The following is a 15,756-nucleotide window of genomic DNA, read 5'->3' as shown; positions in this document are numbered from 1 at the left end:
CCTCCTAAACAGATAGTGTTTTTCCATCCTTATTCTACAGGAGAAGGAATCTAAACAAAGCAAAGTAATTTTCTAGTTGCATAATGAATAAATAGCAGATGTGGGGAACAAACATAGATCGTTTTGCAATGCCAGTATTTTTCAAAGTGTGGACCCTAATCACTGGACTGAATCATTGGGGGTATGAGGTTGTGGGGGCAGGGAGTGGAGATGCTCCTTGAAAATGCAGATTCCCAGGCGATTCCCCAGACCTTTTTAATAAAAATCCTTCTGGTAGCCTTCAGGATCTCTAAACAGAAGCTCAGGAAAATCTTTCTAAGATTTGGGAAGAAAGGAATGAGGAGATGTTGAGTGCATAGTATAAACAAAGGCAAAAAAATGAAAGTTGTATTTTGGGAATGGTGAGTAGTCTGGAACTTTTAGACCACAGATAGATGAAAAAGGGTTTAGATTTAGTGGGAGATGAGACTGGAATGGCTGGATTATGAAAGGTCTTAAAATGCATATTAAGGAGTTTGGATGGTGGGGGAGGCAGTAGAAATCCATTGAAGATATTTTTCAATATATATATATATATATATTACATATATATAAAGAGCGAATAATTCTAGGTCTCTTGTGGGTTAAAATGAAGAGCTTAGGGACTTCTGTATATCAGGATCATTTAATACTAATTATATTGATGTTCTGAATTTGTAGTTAATTTTAATTAATTTCCCAATTTCCTTATTTTTTTATACCCTATAGGTGATTCTTATTTTTATTTTTCACCCTTATAACCATCTTTACTACATTTTTTTAATCGCTTCTCTACATGCATTACAAGAATGCCTGTCACATCCATTCCCATAAATAACACTATTCTCAATGAAGCAATAGGTAGCATTCATCTAACCACTATATATATATTTATATATATTTATATATATATGTCTGTATTTATATCATAAATATAAATATATATTTTTAGTGAGCTATAAATAACAACATTGTGTAGGTGTCAGGTATACAATGTGTTGATTTGATACATTTACACATTGTAATATGATTACCACCATAGTGTTAGCTAACATCTCTATCATGTCACATAATTACCATTTATTTTTGTGATGAGAACAATTAAGATCTAGTCTCTTAGCAATTTTGAAGTTTATAACATAGTATAGACTATAATCACTATGCTGTGCATCAACTGTCCCCAATAAGCCTTGTTTTACACACTAAATCTTTCCTGTTGTTTTTCTGTTTTCTCACACAGTCTTTTAGATTTTCTCCATAATTTTTTCTTACTAAAATCATATTTTACTACTTGGAAAAGTTTACAGTTTCATCTCAAACTTAGGGATTTTATTGTTTATGGATTTAAAGATAATTCATTTTAATAATCTAAACAGTCCAACAGGAACCACTGAGGTATCCCATTGTTTAAAATTTCCTGTCTAGAAATATGCCATCCCTTCCTAACTCTTGTTCCCACTCTCTTATCAAATCCCACTTATACTGATAAAGTATTGCCCCATCTTTAGAAATTTTTTTATGGTATTTGATATAGAATCATGATCCAGGGTAAAATGCTTAACATTTACTGAGTATCTACTATGGATCAATCATTGTGCTAGAAATTTTATTTCTATTTTTAAACTTATATTAAATGAAGATATTTTCAATATTTCAGAATATTTCATTTAACCCTCAACCATTCTTTAAAGTAAATATTATTACATCCATTTTACAAACAGCACATTCGAGTCTAAGACAAGTTTAGAACTGGTAATTTGAGCAAACAAAGATCTTCCTGACTTTTAAAGTCTACGTTTAAGAGAAAGCATGATTAGGATTTGGATATAAAAGCATAATAGTACCTTCAAGGCAAGGTACTATAATTTGTAGTATAGTATCATGTGGACTTTGAAAATGGATCTTTTTAACTCGACTCTACCACTTCCTAGCTATGTAACTTGGGTAAATAGGATTGCCAAATAGTATCAACTTTCTGAACCTGATTCCCCAACTCCAGGTTAAATGTCATAATATAGCTAAAGTTCCTGTTCTTTAAAGATGCTTTGTAACACTCTGTATGTACATAACCAGCTTTAAATTATGTGTATTCGTTTAGTTCTTCATTCATGCACTGTTACCTCAAAGATAAAACAAGTGTAATACTCCAATGAAACTTGTATTTCCTTTAGTCTAACAGTTTTCACTGTTTCAAGAGTGCAGTGATTATACTTCTTAATCACCAACTCCACCAGATTACCTTCCATGGATGCCCTTCTTTAATGGGAGTTAACACTGTTAATATATCACCCTAGCATAGAATCTCTTCCAGACAACAGGAAATATTTGACTAGTAATTCCACTTTTCCCTTTATATTCCTTTAAAACTTTTGGGCGAATGCCATCTGGTCCTAACTGATGCCTCTACATGATCTCCTTAAATCTATCTTTTATATTATTGACATTTTACTTCCCTTGCTAAGAATTTTTCAGTTACCCTCTATCACATATGTAAAATACAAGTTTGTCAGCATGCCATTTAGGATTCTCTATAATCTGACCTATCTTTCCAGTTCTATTTTTTGCCACACCTTGCTAATTCTTTGTGTTCCACCAGCAAAAAAAGGAGTTTCCCCAGATACACATACACACACAGATTTTTTCTGGCTCCCTTTCTTTGCACCTCTAGACTCTTGTCTTTTCTTTCTTACTGTCTTTTACTGCTTCTTCGAGACAGAGTTCAGAGGTCCAGACTCTTATAAGCTTCACCTAATTCTCAGTATTCTTTTGTATACTTTGTATATGTATCACCATTTCCACATCATACTATGTATAATCATGTGTTTGTGTGACCCTCTGAGTAGACTTTGAGAGCCCTCAGAGCAGGGATATGGCTTACCCATCTTTGTATCCTTCCACCCTCCACCCCCTGGGCCTAACACAGTCCCTGGCAAGTAATGGATATTCAAAAATGTTGATGAATTAAATGATAAATTAAATCCTATCTAGTCACCACAATATATAGTACCTGTGAGGATTTTCTTCAATATGCATGGAAATGAAGTATTTCATTATCATCATCTAATCTAATTTTACATCCTTTCCATTATAGTTTCTCAGGTATATTACACTGATCATGTAGTAAAACAACTCTAAAACTATGTTTTAGCATTAAATAGGGAATCTTCACTTACAGAGGTTCTGGAAAACTTCCTTCATTAAAAAATAATTTATATTATTATACTTTTTATTTTCTATTCCATATGTTAGAATCTTCTTGACCTAGACATCCTTATTATGTATGAAGTTTTTAATCTGTCAATATTTTATTCCTTGTTACACCTTTTGGTAACCTGATTATTATAACATAAATATTAGAGAATAGTATTCTGAAAATGAATTGATCCTTGATGGGATTAAAGTTATAATTGTATAACTTAAATAAATATTTTTATGAAATGTTAATCTATATATTTCAATTTTTAAGTGATTTTACTGATACAGGTCAGATCACATTACTTAGGTCTTCAAAATTTCCAGTAAATCTAAAGAAACTAATTGCCATATAAAAGTTGAGATAGCTGTCAAAGAACTTCCCTCACAAAAGTACCAAGCCCATATAATATGATATGTGAAACCTGACAAACCTTTAAAGAACAGCTAATTTACTATTAAATTGTTCCAGAAAATAAGAAAAGCATGCTTCCACACTTTTTAAAACTGATACAAGCTTAAAATTATACTAAAATTTGTCAATGATAGCACTAAAAGAAACTACCAGCCAAACTTATTAATGAATATCAATGCAAACAAATTCCATAACACATTCAAAGAAGCATACACCAAGGACAAATAGGATTTGTCCAAGAATGCGAAGATGGTTTAATAATAGGCCTGAAGAGAAAATTGTATTTTCTTTAATACACATGAAAATGAAGTACTGAAATCACATTTAACAAAATGCAATTTAATAAATTTAGCAAAATTCAATATCCATTATTGATTAAAAAACATGAAACAGGAGCAACTGGGTATTTCTTTAATGTGATAAAATGTATTTCAACCTAAAGACAGCATTTTTCTTAATGGCAAATACTAGAAAGATGTCCACTATAACCACTATGTTTTTAACAAATTTGTATTTATGTCTTAATAATTAGCAATGAAAAAAGGTCTTACATTTTGGCAATCTGAGTTACATGGGAATGGAAAAAACAAAACAGCAAAAAAACTGACTAAGATTAAGAATGTTTTGCAACTTTTTTGGAAAGGAGAATATAAATGTAAGTGGTCCTTCTAAACCTCTTAAAGATGAACTGTTCCTAGGAAAAAATAACATGGGGCCATGAAAAGGCACTCCTAGCTGTTACACAGGGCAAGTCAAACAAAGATGGCCTATAGTCATACCACCACTATTTTTTAATATAGTTCTGGAGATATTAACCAATTCAGGTAGTCAAGAGACAGAAATCCAATGTTTAAAAGTTGGAAAATTTAGATGTAAAAATTTATTTGCAGGTGACATGATTATATACCTGGAAAACTCAGGAACATCACCTGAAAAACTTTCACATGCTTGAATACAGTAATATGACTGCATACAAAATAGATAGATATCTAGCCTTCATTTAACAAATAACAACCAGTTAGAAGATATAGAAGAAGAGAGTTTGTTTATAATAGTAAGAACAAAAAAACTACCAGGATATATACACTTACGGATGAATATGCAAACACACACACACACACCCTTGACAGAAAGAAAGGTATACCACATTCTTGGATAGGAAAACTGTATTAGTAAGGATAAGCTAGGTTTTGCTGTTTTAACAAATAGCCCCCAATATCAGTGGCTAAAAACAACAAAATTTTACTTGCTGCTCATATTTCAAGTCCTTCATAGCTTGGCAGGGAATGGGCTTCATTGTATACTCCCAGGGACACAGGCTAACAGACCAGCCATCACCTTGAACACTGTAAATTATCATACCAGTGGAAAAGGAGACTCTGGCAGGTCTCAAACCAACAATAACAAGGTCAGCACAGAAATGACACACATCAGTTCTGCTCACATCTCATTTACAAGTACTGGCAAATAGCACTAATAACTACCACTAAGACTCAGCATCATAAAAATAAAAACAATAAATAACAGAATAGAAGTGACTCATCTAAATGAAATCAATTAAAAAATCCAAAAAGGCCAGATATGGACCTCCATGCTACCAGAATTTATGATGAAAGTACATTTAAATCAGCAGGGGGAAAGCAGATTATTTTTTAAGTAGCGATGGGACAAATGGGTAGCCACGTGGAAAATAAAATCTGTGTCTCACAACAAAGTTGTGAATCAAAGACTTAAATGTAAAACAAGCAAAAAACTAATAACCAGCCATAAACTTACTAAAAGAAACCTAGAAAGAATTTTTTTATGTTTCTCAGGGTGGAAAGGGCCCTTCTAAATAAGTTACAAAACATTATTAAAAATACTGACGTAAACACATAAAATTTTCTATAAAGCAAAAACAACCAAAAGCAGAGTCAAAACACAAACAAACAAGTAGGGCAAAACTCTCAGTTTATATCAAAGAGAAGGGGCTAATTTTCCAAATATTTGAATAAGTCCCATAAATAAATTTTAAAAATCAACTTGATAACCCAATTGAAAAATGGCAAAGTATTCGAACAGAATCTTCACAGAAAATGAAATACAGATGGCTCTTAAGTCTCTGAAAAGATGTTTAACCTCACCCTTTAATGCAAATTAAAGAAGTGAAATACCATATTTCATCTATTATATTGACAATGAACAAAAAAATTTGATAATATTTCATGTCAGTCTTGTGGGAAAAGACTCTTTTATAATGCTGACCAATGTGTAAATTGTTATATCCTCTTCTGAGAACAATTTGACAAAAATCTTTCATAATTACAAAACATTTACCCTTTGATCCAGAAATTCTGCTTCTAGGAATATACATGTTAATATACAAGATTATTCATTGAAGCATATTTTTATAATACAAAATTTTGAGAACAACATAAATGCCCATTGGAGGTTAAGTAAATTCTGGTAAATCCAGACTTTGGAATACTGTGAAGCTATAAAATGAATGAGTAGGCTCTTTATATACTAATATCTAGTTATCTAATGCCTAATATCTAAATGTAGTTATGAAAATATTAAACATAACTTTAAAATATGTAGAAAGGGGGATAAAAGAGCATATGTATTTTTCTACATATGCAGAAAATATTTCTGGATGAACATAGCTTAGTAACCCTGGAGGAGGGACATAATAGCCAAGGATAGGTCTATTAGGGAGACTTTTCACTCTACCATTTATACTTTCTAAATACATTATCAAGGGAATGTACAACTTAACTTTTTTATTTAACTATAAAAAAGGACAAAAGACATAAGGAAACTGGAGAATGACCAAGATACATGTTATTTACATTTCTAAAGTGACTAAAAGTGTTCACATGTAAAAAAAGATTTAAAAGACTAGAACTAGTCAGCCTGGAAAGAGAAAATTAAAGACAGGTATAGAGTAAAACATTTTTTAACAGATCTCATATGAAACTGAAAGTTCTGACTATATCTTAGATGTCTTTCTTTTGCATCTTGTTCCAGTCCTTAGTTTCCAAATGAATTCAGTCCTCGAAAATGTAAATTTCATAAGAACAAGTTATTTTGTTTTATTCACAGCTATATCCCTAGCACCCAGAACAATGCTTGGCATATAGTAGGCATTCAATAGATTATTTGTTGAATAAATGACATAAGTTGTTCCTATAATTAATGATAAACTTTTCTATTGTAGGTTTTAATTTGGCATCTTGTAATTTTAGGTTTAAATATTTCTCCAAAATAATAGGTTAGTAACCCAAATGCAAATGCTAAGGATGACAGACCAATCATCGCTTTCCCTGACCTATTTCTGATACTTGCAATTTAAAAAAATCAGGACCAGGACCTTTTTTTCCAGGTTACTCCAGCAGCAAAGTTGCCATGGCAGCACTTTGTACATAACCTGCCATCTCCCATTTTAAGAAACATAGATCATCTGGTGAACCCAATAAGATGAAAGAAATTCAGAGTAACTGGAAGCAACTTTTCTAAAGTTGATGTTTTGGAGCTCAGTCATGATCCACTATATATACATCTCGGCACCTCTGCTAGAGATATAAATGAACAAAATGGATCATGTTATATGACATCTCTTATTTTCTAAAAATACTGATCTCCTTTTGCTACCTTTAATAGGTTTTCATCCCACAGACCTGTAAGAGAATCATTTAGAACATCTGAACTGACAAATATGTATATAGTTATAGGGTGATGAGGGAGGATATTTGAAATCAGAACTGAACCAGAAAACTTGACATAAAATAGTTACATCTACCTTGCACGCTGGATGAGCCAATAGGCAATGTACTTGCGGCATAGGTGTCCCAGCCGAACTGTGTCCATATGAAGTGCCTCAATTATGAGATTCCTAGTTGTTGTGTGTAGCTCTGAAGGGAGTCCAGAAGCTTTTGTGGCCTCATTTAAGAGTATTAGGTTCTTCCTCTGAGCCTCCACGTCAACAAAATACCTCTGTTCTTTGTTGAACTCTTGGGTAGAGGAAGGGGGCACTGTCATTTTGGGTTTCTTGGTATCTGAAACTGCAGTCAGTATCCAGGGCTTGTCTATAGACAGGAATCGTGATTTCTGGTCCCATTCAGAAGGTGAGATCTGTGATGTTTTGAGTATTTTAGTAGTAGGAAGAGGTAGTGATGCTATAGGCTTCTTTAGAGCGGGAAAGGCTCCATCATCAATGTGAGGGGTTTGTGATAATGGTATCCTACAACTGGTGAGATAGGACTGAAATGTTCTAAATTGTTCCATGGAGAAAGGATCATGGAGTATCTGGTTTTCTTCACCAATGTCAGAGACCTCTGATATTTGAAACTTCTTAGTGGTGATAGGGGCTTGAGGTACCTTGTAATTTGGAGCACTGGGATGGACCGATGCTGATTCAGATTTCAGAGAAGAAATAATTGCCAATCTTTTCTTACTTTTCTTAGAGACAGAAGACAAATTTTCCTGGGCCTTTCTAGTGGTTGAGGAGGCCCATTGTGTTGGGGGATGCCTAGGGGTGGGGGGGGTAGGGGGAGAAGCTTGTCCAGGAAGGGTCAGTGGTGTCAGATGCTGCTCAAGGGTAGAAGGGGCTTGTAGATAGTGAGACTGCTCACAGGTGTTAGGGGGCTGGAATACCTGGGACTGCTTAGAGAGGGTTAAGGGTCCAGATTCCAGGAGTTCTCCAGGGATAGAAGAGGCCCCAGGAACCAAAGACTTCCTAGGAGAGGGAGGAGCCCAGAGACTGGGAATCTGTGCAGAGGTGGGTGGGAGTCCAGATATGAGGGGCTGCCTGGGGACAGAAGGGGCCTTTGACATCAGATGTGACTTGGAAGTCAGAAAGTCCCTAGGTCTGAGGAGTTGCCTAGCACTAAGGATGGCCTCTGGTGCAAGGGGCTGCCCTGGAGTGGGAGGGGCCCTAGATTTGGGGAGCTTCCCAGGGGTGAGAGGGACCTCTGATGCTAGACCCTTAAAAACCAGGTTCTGTCCAGAGGAAGGAAAAGTCTGTGGTGCCAGGAGCTTCCCAGAGTCAGGAGGAGTCCTCATTCCTAGGGATTTCCCAGGGACAAAGGGCTCTTGGATAGGAGGAGACCTTGATATCTGCAAAGGAATAGAGACCTCCTCAAACACAGAAGACATCTCAGCAATAGGAGCTGATGATGCCGGGGACAGCCTAGGGCTTAATGTAATGGATTGCCCAGGATGGAGAGGAGACTTCCAATCTTGCAGTGGACTGAGAGTGGAAGCCAGTGTGGGGGACTGCTTAGGAAGGTGAGGAGCACTTGGTATGACAGATTGATCAGTAATGGAAAAGGTCCCAACTCCCAGGGTATGTCCTGAAGGACCAGCACAGAATTGTGAGGGCTGCTCATCTGTGAGAGGGGCTCTTGAATTTAGGTCCTGCTCAGACATGAGAGTACTGCCCATGGTATGGGTCTGTCCTGGGAGGAAAGGGGCTCCCAAAGGTTGGACTTGCTCAGAAGTGAGCAGAGATCCTAAGGCACAGGCTTTATCTGAGGTGAGAGGGACCCCTAATTCCCTGAACTGTTCTGGAGAGAGAGAAACCTTCAATGACTGAGCCTGTTCTAAAGCTAGAGGGACCCCCAAAGCCTGGATCTGTTTAGGGGTAAGAGTGACAGCTGACACCCAGGCATTTCCTGGAGTGATGGGGACTTCTAATGCCTGAGCCAGATCCAGAGTGAAAGGAGTGCCAAGCGCATGACTCTGCTCATAGGAGGGAGTGACCCCCAGTGCATGGATCTGCTTAAGAGTGTTTGATACTTCTTGAACCACTTCTGGAGTGATAGAGACCCCCGATTTACAGGCTTGTTCTGAAGTGAGAGAGGTCTGTAATGCCTGAGCCTGGTCAAGGGTAAGAGGGATCCCCAGTGAATGTGCCTGTTCAGGGGTGAGGGTGACATGCATAGCCTGGGCTTGTTCGTGGATACGTGATGTATCTGAAGTCTGTGCTTTCTTTGGAGAGAAAGTAAATACTGGTGCCTCTACCTGTTCTAGAATGACAAGGTCCTGTAATGACTCAGCCTGTTCAGAAATGACAGGAGCCCTCAAAACCTGGACTTGCTCATGTGTGAGTGTGATTCCCAAATCCTGGAATTTCTCAGAGGTAAGGGTTATACCCTGTGCTGGTGCCTGCTGAGCTGTGACACTGACCCCCAGTGTCTGGGCCAGCTCAGGGGGGACAGTGATCCCCAGTACCTGAGCAGGCCTAGTGGGGACAGTGACCCCCAGTGCTTGGGCCTGCTCAGGGGGGACAGTGATCCTCTGTACCTGAGCCTGCTGATGGGGGACAGTGATCCCCAGTGCCCGGGCCTGCTCAGGGGGGCCAGTGATCCTCTGTACCTGGGCCTGCTGATGGGGGACAGTGATCCCCAGTGCCTGGGCCTGCTCAGGGGGGACAGTGACCCCCAGTGCCTGGAGCTCCTTAAGTGTAAGAACGATCTCCTGTGCCTGGTCTTGTCCTTGGTTAATAGAGACCTGAAATATCTGTTCCTGGTCAGCCATTAGAGGAACCTGCAATGCCTGTTGTTGTTCTAATATGAAAGGTGCCTTTAGGGTCTGTGTCTCCTCAGGACTAGTAGGGATTCTCAATGCCTGGGCTTGTTCCAAGATTATAGAGTCCTCTAATACTTGTGGCTGCTGACATTTAAAAGGGATTTTCAGTTTAGGGATCTGTTCAAGGGTGAGAGGAACCCTCAATGCCTGTGCCTGCTCATTTGTGTGGGTTACTTCCAAACCCTGAGACATCTTAGGAGTAGGGGTGTCCCCCAGTACCTGAACCTGCTGAGAAGTGGGAATGATGCTCAGCGCCTGGGCCTCCTTGGCGATGTGATCAGTCTCCATTGCCTGGCCCTGCTGAGGGCTAAGAGTGATCCCCTGTGTCTGGGCCTGTTTAGAAGTGAGAGTAAAGGACTTTGTGGGGGACTGTCCAGAAGTAGGAAAGACTCCAGGTGAGGAAGATTGTGTGGAGGTGGGAGGAGTGATTGGTATGGGATGCTTTCCATCGGCAAGAATCTCTAATATCTTAAGCCCAGGGAACACTTTTCTTTGGTATAACTGAGATACATCTTTCTGTATACTCTTCCACCTGGGAAACAATGTCACTGATGTTTGGCTGAGCAACTTTTCTAGTTCTTCAGTGTTTTTCTCCTTAATTTTCATCTGATCTTTTGCCTTTTTCTGCCTCTGCATTTCATGGTCCTCTACCTTTCTCCTTGGCTTCTGCTTTTCCTCCTCTTTCTCCCAACTGCTTTCCAGATCCAGATGTCTTATTTCCATCTGAACCTGCTGTCCCTTCTCCTCCAAGGGCACCCCTTGCTCTTTCATTTTTTGCTTCCATGCTTCCAACTGCTGCTGCTTTGACTTCTGATGCTCTTCTTCCTCTGCTTTGCTTTGCCTTTGCCTCTCATCTTGCTCAGTTTGATTTTGCATTCTCTGTTTCTGCTGTTCCTTCCATACCTCTTCTTCCTGCCACTGTTCTTGCTTCTGTTGCCCTTGCTTTCCCTCCTTCATCTGGAACCAGGCCTCTTCTTTCAAATTCTTACTTACTATCTCATTGTTCTTCATCCAGAGATTCCTTTTGTCTTGCAACCGGGATTTGAGACTTATATCAAAATCTTTTTCTTGACCCTTTTGCAAATACTCCTCCTGTCTTTGTTTTTCCTTCTCCTTGTGGTCTCTCCCTACTACTGGGGCTACTGAAACATCTCTTTCACTTTCTACTGAAACATCTCTTTCACTTTCTACTTCAGTCAAGATCCTTTGTATTAAATTTTCAATTATTGGGTCCATGTTCTCATGTGAGAGTAATGAGCTAATTTCAGACTTTGCACTAGTTGGCTTCTGAAAATGTGATCCTGGCATGAATGAGACTGCCTTCTCTCCAACCTGTGCTGCATTTTTCGTATCTTTGTGTTTTCTCAATGTTTTTATCACAGTGTCAGCCACATTTTGGAAATATTCTTCCATTTTTGCCTTAATGATTCCTAATTTTTCAACTTCTGCTCTTTTTAATAACTTTTTTGGCACAGTTTTCTTATCCAAAGGCTTTCCTATGTTACTGATTTTCTCTGTTAGGAAAGCCAGTACAGCTTCCTGAAATTCTTCCAGGTTACCCTGTTCAATTTTGCCATCCAGACTTCCTGGAGCTCTCATAGGTTCTGAAGTCTCGTTAGTTATCCTAGGTTGTGATTTAACAAGTTCATGAGGCTTGACTTTCTTGGCAAAATCTAGTATGTTTGTCTCTTCCATTTCTCCTTTTTTGCTTTTGGTGGTTCCTGGAGAGACTTGGTGTTTCTTTCCTTTGGTTTTCACTTCCTCAGAGGAAGGACCAAGTTGATGCAAACTGAATAGTTCTGCTTGGTTACCTATCTTACTTTCACTCGCTTTGTCCACTGACTCAGTGGTGGTTTCCTCTTTATTCTCTGAAGAAATCTGGTGTTTGTCAGGTGAATACTCAGTTTTGACCTTCCTGTGTTGTTCCCACATACCACTTGTTTCACTTTTGCCACCTTGGCTTTTTGTGTCAATAGCAGGGGATTCAGCAGGGATGTGTTGACTTTTTGATTCAGGGGATGCCTTTGGTCTGGCTTCAGAAAAGGATTTTATTTCTTTTTTCTTCTTTTCCAGTGTTTGTAGCTCAAAGTGGTGACCAAGTTGGTTCTCTGAGACTTTTTGTTCACTTTTATCATCCCTCAGATTTGATCCAGAGATCTCATGAATATGTGGGCCTTCTGTGAGCTTCCTGTTCTGTAATTGATCCTGGTCAGTCCCATCTTTCTGATCGGCATCCTTTTTCATCAGTGATATCTTATCTTCAGTGTTATCTTCAGAAGAATTTTCCCTTTTTATTTCAGGTAAATGGTATTGCTGTTCAGTTAAGCCTGGAGTCATTTCACCTGTGGCTGTATCTAAAATACCTGAGTCCCAGTTGATCCCCAAGGATTTGGTCCCTTTCCTTTGAATCTCATCTACAGTATTTTCAGTTTCCTTGGCAAAAATACTATGCATAGTGTCTTTTCTGTTAGCTTTGCTAATGGTCATGGATAAATGTGGAGAGAGCTCAGGTAACACTTCCAAGACTGATATGGGCAATGCTGTCTGTATTTGGTGTTCTATAAAACTTTTAGATCGAATAAGTTGTTCACATTTTTCCTGTGATTCTTGAAGTTTCTGCTGAAGCATTTCATTTTTTTCACTGAGATCTTGTATTATCTTCAGGGAGACCTCTTTTTCTCTTTCACTTGCCTCATTTATATACATATTGGTACTTTGAAGGTTAGTAACTTTTGCTTCATCCTTTAGTATAGTCAAAGCTTTTAAAAGATTTGCTATTGTTGATGATATATATTTAATAGCATTGTTTTCCACTTTATTGAACATTGCAGTACCTATGAGTTCCTGTAGCATATCTTGGATTTCTGAAACCTTTGTTTGTATTGCAGAGGGATCATTAATCATCTGATCCTGTCTTAAAGCATGAGCTGTTGTAGGTTGCTTTGTAACTCTTTCTTTCCAAGATTTCCATAGAGTACCTCTAGATGCTAGAAGAAAAATAAACGTAAAATATAAAATAAAATAGTAAGATTATATTTCTTCATTCGTGTTGTTGTCTATCTGTGCTTCAGCCTAAGGAATTTAGCCTAAATGATACAGATAGCTATAGGATGAAGATTCATCAGAAAACTTTGGCTCAAAATCAGTAGTATTATTTTTGCAAGAAGGACTCTTCCCACAAACACCTAGAACTCCTGCTTACAGAATTTAGGAGAAGAACTCAGCTGTGACCTCAACTTACCTCCATTATAGGTTTGGAGTTAGATATAATGTAAGCCAAAATTTCCCTTTGGCTTTGATTATGCTTGGTGATTTCCATTTTCTTTTTCTCATTCCTGTCTTTCTTTACTCCCTTTTCTGAATCAAAACTAACCTTGGTTCTTTACAAACAATCACAAAAACAGGCAAAAGTCAAACATTTGAAAAGACTTCCAGAAGGACAATAAGAAACTCAGCATATTTTTTCCCAAAAAAAAGAACAATGATAAAACTTGACAGAACTGCCAAAAATAACCACTTTAAGACATCGGAAATTGACCAAAGGTATACAAAAAATTGAAAAACATTTATTCAAGAAAAATTACTGAACCCCATTCAGTAAGAACAGTAGAAGTCTGTGATGTTTTAGCCTGGAGCTGCTTCCATCTCCAACTCCTCAGCCCCATGCCCTGGTAGTTCTGCCTGAGAAAGGCAGGCTGTGGGTACTGACAGCTCTATTGCCTGAGGGAGCTGATTTGATCTAAAGAAAAGCATGGAAAACCCAAGTCCGGAGCATTGTCTCAAACAATACTGCCTTAACCTATACACAGATTAATTAGCAAAGGGTAGAAGCCTTACTGGATCAGTCTGGATCAGTTAATGATTGGTCGGTCATTGACTGACCACTAATCTATGCTGACTCGATGGTGACCCTTAGGAATTCAGGATTAAAAATATAAATTAAAATGAAAAAACAAAACAAAAAAAAGCACGGATATCAGTGGCTGCACCCACTGAGGGAGACAGACTCCACCAAATTAGTCTGGGCAAGTCACTAAAATACAAACCAAAAAAGCAATAGAAACAAACCCTGCAGGTTGTAGGGAGAATCCAAATCCAGAGCAGCTACAATGTATTACCTAGTATGTCCCAGTTTTCAACATTAAAGAAGCAAGCAAAGAAACAGAAAAATCTGACCCATACACAGGGGAAAAAGGCAGTCAATAGAAATTATCTTAGGGATTGGGGCAGGGGGACCCAGATGTTGGATTTATCAGAAAAAAAAGACTTCAAAGGAAGCAATTATAAGTGTGTTCAAAGAACTCAAGGAAATCATATTTTAAAATGAAAGTATGATGACAATTATTCATCAAATAGTGCATATCAATAAAGAGATGGAAATTAGAAAAACCAAGTGGAATATTTGTAGTTGGAAAGTATAACTGAAATGAAATTCACCAAAAAGGCTCAATAACAGATTTGAGCTAATGGAAGAGAATAACCAGCAATACTGACACTAGATTAGTAGATATTAGGTAATCTGAAGAAGAGGGAGGAAAAGTGAAGGAAAATGAACAAAGCTCCAGAGGCTGTGGGAAACCATCAAGCATATCAATGTAAAAGTAACAGAAGCCTTGGAAAAAGAAGATGGAGGGGCATTAAAAATATTTGAAATAGAAAAGTAGTTGAGGGGGCAGAGCCAGGATGGCGGCGTGAGTAGAGCAGTGGAAATCTCCTCCCAAAAACACATAGAGCTATGAAAATATAACAAAGAAAAATCTTCCTAAAATAGAGCCCACAGGACACAGGACAACATCCAGACCACATCCACACCTGCAAGAACCCAGCGCCTTGCGAAGGGGGTAAGATACAAGCCCCGGCCAGGCGGGACCCGAGCGCCCCTCCCCCCGGCTCCCGGCGGGTGGAAAGAAACCGGAGCGGTTTTTTTTTCTGGTGAGTGCTTTTTGGAAGCCTTAAAGGGACAGGGCCCCCGTTGCTAGGTAGGCAGGGTGGCGGGTCCGGTGAGCGGGTGCCTGGGACCGGCGCCTGAGGACAAAGAATATCCCGCATTTTTCCCTGCGGGACCGGGGGGCGGGTGCCTGAGACCGGCGCCTGAGGACGGAGAAAATCACGTGTTTTTCCCCCTTTTTTTTTTTCTCTTTTTGGCGAGCGCTTTTTGGAAGCCTTAAAGGGACAGGGACCCCGGTGCTAGGGAGGCAGGGCGGCGGGACTGGTGAGCGGGTGCCTGGGACCGGCGCTGGAGGACAAAGAATATCACGCGTTTTTCCCTGCGGGACGAGTGGGCAGGTGCTTTTTGGAAGCCTTGAAGGGACAGGGACCCTGGTGCTAGGGAGACAGGGCAGCAGGACCAGTGAGCGGGTGCCTGGGAACGGTGCCTGAGGACAAAGAATATCCCGTGTTTTTCCCTGCGGGACTGGTGGGCGGGTGCCTGAGACCGGCACCTGAGGACGGAGGAAATCGTGCATTTTTTCCCTTTTTTTTTCTCTTTTTGATGAGCGCTTTTTGGAAGCCTTAAAGGGACAGGGACCCCAGTGCTAGGGAGGCAGGGTGGCGGGACTGGT

General features: G+C 39.0%; 1 protein-coding gene across 1 annotated transcript in view; it reads right to left on the bottom strand.

The window, feature by feature from the left end:
* Positions 1 to 15,756, bottom strand: part of FAM186A (family with sequence similarity 186 member A) — a 62,140-nt gene that overhangs the window by 26,812 nt on the left and 19,572 nt on the right. Inside the window, exon 3 of the mRNA XM_073213536.1 lies at positions 7,407 to 13,182. Coding sequence (XP_073069637.1) covers positions 7,407 to 13,182 — 5,776 coding nt within the window. The remainder of the gene's footprint in view (positions 1 to 7,406; positions 13,183 to 15,756) is intronic.

Source organism: Manis javanica, chromosome 10 (genome assembly GCF_040802235.1).
Source record: "Manis javanica isolate MJ-LG chromosome 10, MJ_LKY, whole genome shotgun sequence".
In the NCBI taxonomy this organism is placed as follows: domain Eukaryota; kingdom Metazoa; phylum Chordata; class Mammalia; order Pholidota; family Manidae; genus Manis; species Manis javanica.
The sequence above is the reverse complement of the archived record's forward strand: the minus strand, read 5'-3'. Positions and strand labels throughout refer to the sequence as shown.